We start from the raw sequence: 4,838 nt of genomic DNA, 5'->3' as shown, positions 1-4,838 counted from the left end.
GATCAACTGAAGAAAATATGAAGAATCTGGATTTTTCCTCTTTAGTCCGGAGGACATGACGTCCATGATTTGTGAAAACAATCTGAAATGTGGACCCGTCAGACCGCAGCACACTCTTCCATTTTGCGTCAGTCCATCTCAGATGAGCTCAGGCCCAGAGAAGTCTGCAGCGTTTCTGGATGTTGTTGATATATGTCTTTCTCTTTTAATGGTAGAGTCTTAACTCACATTTGTAGATGCAGCAACAAACTGTGTTTAGTAACAACAGTTTTCCAAAGTGTTCTGAGCCCATGTAGTATCCTTTATATAATGATGTGGCCTTTTAATGCAGTTTTTTAATGCAGTGCTGCCTGAGGGGTCAAAGGTCACAGACATTAAATGTTGGTTTTCACCAGAGATTTCTCTGGATTCTCTGAATGTTTTAATGATATTATGGATTGTAGATGGTGAAATCTCTAAATTCCTGCAGTTTTGTGTTGACAAACTTTCTTAAACTGTTGGACTATTTGCAGTTTTTAACAAAATGGTTAACCTCACCTCATCCATGCTTATGAATGACTGAGACTATTGAGGGAGCTTCTTTAATACCCAATCTTGATACTGTCACCTGTTACCAGCTCACCTGTTGAATGATCCAGACAGGTGTTTTATGATCATTCCACAACTTTCACAGTCATTTGTTGCTCCTGTTGCAAATTTTTTAAACATGTTGCAGGCATCAAATTCAGAATGAGTGAATATTTACAAAAAAAAACAATAGTTAATCTGTTTGAACATTAAATATCTCGTCTTTGTGTCGAATTCAATTTAATATAAGTCAAAACGTTTTTGTGAATCATTGCATTCTATTTTTATTTACAGTTTATGCAAAGTCCCAACTTTTTTGGAACTGGGATTTATACATAATTTATTTTAAAACAATTTATTGTAAGGAGGATAACTTCATCTTCATTACAACGTCTTTTAGAATTTGAGGTGGACACGTCCTCTCCGTCCCCTCTGGGATCTGCACCCAAGTGTAAGAACCATGAAAAGAAGCCAGGAGTTCATATCTGAGGTTAATGTTTTTATTAAATATATCACCTTTTTTCTTACATTACATCTCAATTACAAAAGTGTACATACACGCGAGTGAGCAGTTAGTCACTTTGGAATAGACTCACATAAACAATAATTCTCTCTCCAACAGCAGCATGTAGGTAGAGCCGAGCCGCCCGCGGACGCGTCGCGGTCCGCCGCGGGACTCGCTCTTTGTGGTCATGTGTTCTTGGTCAGAGAGAACAGCAACATGTAAAGTAAAATAGCAAGTATTTCTTTTCGACAGATACGTTAACACAACTGACAGCAGACACATAAATATTGGAGGTAGGTTAATGTAGAAATACCCGTCTGAGAGGCGATGAGCCAGTCATGCTATCTGTAGCCCCATGGAACCATGGGAAATTTTTCTGAGACTGTGTTTTTTAAGGATTCCCGACTGAGAGTTTTGCATTCACTGACAAGAGCCGATCATGTGTCACATCAGAAAATAAAAAGACAATAACAAAAAAAAGAAGACAAAACAATGGCAACAATGTGAAAATGAATCAAAAAAACAACATTTAGAAATACTTCTAAATGACATTTGGTCACTCAGTGCTTTTGTTCTTGCTTGGTTTGTCCCAAACCAAACCTCCAGACAACTCCTTTAAGGGTAGAGCGAGCTCAACTCAGCAGTGGAGTTACTCAGGGCCAAGATACATATATACACTTTATACACCCATAAAAATAATAATATAATAATAACAATAAGGCAAAAAATGATATAAATACTCATAAAATAATTACAAATAAAATGAAATAAAATGGAAATAAATAAGGCTGAAGAGAAGTAAATGCATCAATATTAAAATCTTTTTTCAGAAAAACAAAAATAGATTTTTTTCTCTTTGGGACGGGTGTTTGAAGAGGAGGGAGGGAGGGAAGGGTTCAGGGTGGCTGGGACCCACAGTCCCGCAGTGACAGTGTACCTGAATTAAACACCACCATGGACAAGATCAATAAATAAACAGCTATCAAAAAGGAAAAATCAGTGGCTTGCTTCTTCTTTTTGTGTGTGTGTGTGTGTGTGTATGTGTGAGAGATCTGCATCAGTGGTTGATCTCTTTTAAGGGCACTCGGCGTCTGCAGGCAGGTCGGTCGAACCTAAAATCTTCTTGCCGTTCCAGGAGTTCACACACCAGCATCGACCCCTCTGTCCGTCCAGAGACGATTCGCACTGAAACAGAAGCAGAGATCCGTTTTTTTTAATTTGACTGCTTTCATTTTCATTCCAACACGTGACGCACACATGTACGGTCATGCAGCAGCAGCAGCAGCGTTAACTGGGTGACATCACACTCAAACACAAACACACACGTTGGAGGTGCTGAACAAATCCCTGCCTGCAACACACACACACACGCACACACACACTGACACACAATCGTTTGTAAAGCTGTGCTCGACATAATCTTGGCTCACACACGCAACTTGCTGAGATTCTTTCATGCTGAGTGAAGTCATGCTTTTATGGAGGCCCATTTCTGCCCGTAAAACAAAACAAAACAAAACAAAAATCCACATAAAAAGTCAGAATTATGAGATTATTACGACTTTCTATGGCATAATTTTAATTAACTTCAGAATTCCGACATTTTATCTCATAATTATGACTTTTTATCTCAATTTCTGCTTTCCATCTAACAATTTCAACTTTTTAAATCATAATTATGATTTGTATCTCATAATTATGACTTTGCATCTCATGATTTCAACATCTTATTTTAGAATTCTGTTGTCTTTTATCTGATAATTTCAACTTTTCATCTCAATTGTGACTTTGTATCTCATAATGTGGGCTTTTTAAGTTCATCGTTTAAAATTTTGAACTCATTACTGTGATTTTTATGTAATATTATGACTATGTAATCCATAATTTGAACTTTTAAAATCATAATTATCATTTTGATCGCATATTTTTTTTACATTTTATTGCAAATATGACTCTGTGTTTCATCATTTCAACTTTTTATCTCATAATCATGACTTTGTTTCTCATAACTTAGACACGTTACCTCAAAATTATGTTTTTCATCTCAGAATTTCAACTTTTCTTCTCAATTATGAACTTTTTATCTCAAAATTACAATATTTTAACTCATAATTATGATCCTGTATCTCATAAATTCGAACTCCTTCTCATAATTATGACTTTTTAACTCACAATTCTCACTTTTTACCTAATAATTATGACTTAACAATGGGAATATTTATTTTTCTTTCACTTGCAGAAATGTGCTTCCATATAAATCCACACTGTCACACACACTGAGAGGACACCAACCTGTTTGGACTTATAAAGGCCGTTTTTGTCACAGTTCGGGAGGTAGAATCTGGTTAGTTTGTCTCCCAGTCTCTGCTGGGATTTGGCGATCTTCTCCATGGCTCTCTGCAGCTCCAGGTGACAGGGCCCTTGCTGGGAGGAGACAAGTGAGTGAAGGGTTAACTGAGCTCTGTACCTGCACTGTGCCAACATTCACAAACACACTCACACACGCTCACTCGCAGGAATAATAATCAACACTGCTTTATTATCAGCAAGCACGTGGGCTGGCATCAAACTGCATATAAAACTTGTAATAACAGGCATCCCCCCTCCTCCGTCTCTGTTTCCTCTCCATCAGCTCCACAAAAAGCGCATGAGCTCCCCCTTGTGGTGCACGACTCCTCCACCCTCCAAACCTCCTAAAAACTTTTACTAACCCGCAGCACACACGGGATTTCACACAAGGACACGGACTCAGTGCTCGGCTCTCACCTGCTCTACCAGTTTCTTTCGGATGGCGATGAGTTTGGCTTTCATGCTCTCCTGAGCGTCGGCGGCAGCCCGCGGGTCGTAGGGCTTACTGTGGCCGGGGAGGGAGAAGCTGCAGCCGATTTCCGAGACGATGGCTGTGTTCTCCATCTCAGCCTCTGGCTCTCCCTGATCTGGAGGAGCAAAGTGAATGAATGTGAAGCGGGAGTGAGTGGCAGGCTTCAGAGCAGATCAGTCAGGTGTAGTACGGAGGATTTTCTGTTTAAATGTGGAGGTTATCGTCCTACCTTGTGTCTGGGGCTCGGGGGTCGCCTCGGGCTCCGTGCTCTCCGTGCACAGGGCTTGTCCCCGGGTGAGGGAGTGCAGCGGCCGGGGGTCGCCGGGTCTCGGGGTGCACCTCAGCCCGGAGCCGCACGGCGCCGTGTAGATCCCGCACAGCTCCCCAGCCGTGAGGGCGCAGGCGAGGCAGCATCCACAGCCGGGCTCCCGCAGCACCTCGGCGCAGCCGGGCGCCACCGCTGGACACAGGCTCATCTTCTCCGGAGTACACGGGGCGCATCGGATCGGCTCTGGCCCCACCACCGGGGACCCCAGCGTCCCTGTGACCAGCACGGAGCACACCGCTGCCACCACGACGTGCTTCAGACATAATCCAGCCATGGCCAACATAGTGACTAAATATAGAATATAAAATGTGGAGCAAGGTGGAGAGATGAATCAGATTCCCACGCTTCTTGCTCAGTTGTGTCTTTCCTTTGATTTTGGAAAATCGTCTAACTGTGCGTTGCGCGCAGCCGTATTTATAGCCGGGTCCTCTGTGAGTGTTTGACGCATCGGCGTTATGAATGATTTCTGAAAAGAAGGTGTGATGATACGTGGGCTCTGATTGGTCCGCCTATGTCCGGTCAGCCAGCTCATTTGAATATACAACAATCACGTAAATATTTATTTTGGAACAGGCACGTACCGCCGCCGAGTGACGACACCAGTGTTTGATGTTGCA

The 4,838-nt window shown here is 42.1% G+C and overlaps 1 protein-coding gene across 1 annotated transcript; it reads right to left on the bottom strand.

Annotated features, from left to right (window-relative positions):
* Window positions 1–1,948: 1,948 nt before the first annotated feature.
* igfbp1a (insulin-like growth factor binding protein 1a) lies at window positions 1,949–4,560 on the bottom strand. The gene is made up of 4 exons (XM_084723514.1): window positions 4,123–4,560; window positions 3,839–4,008; window positions 3,365–3,496; window positions 1,949–2,257 (listed from the first exon to the last, which is right to left on the bottom strand). The coding sequence occupies exons 1-4, from the start codon at window positions 4,502–4,504 to the stop codon at window positions 2,147–2,149; spliced, it is 795 nt and encodes a 264-aa protein (XP_084579640.1). The 5' UTR covers window positions 4,505–4,560; the 3' UTR covers window positions 1,949–2,146.
* Window positions 4,561–4,838: the final 278 nt, after the last annotated feature.

Source organism: Lutjanus erythropterus, chromosome 7 (assembly GCF_056507025.1).
Source record: "Lutjanus erythropterus isolate fLutEry1 chromosome 7, fLutEry1.hap2, whole genome shotgun sequence".
In the NCBI taxonomy this organism is placed as follows: Eukaryota; Metazoa; Chordata; class Actinopteri; order Lutjaniformes; family Lutjanidae; genus Lutjanus; species Lutjanus erythropterus.
This window is presented reverse-complemented; position numbering and strand designations above follow the sequence as displayed.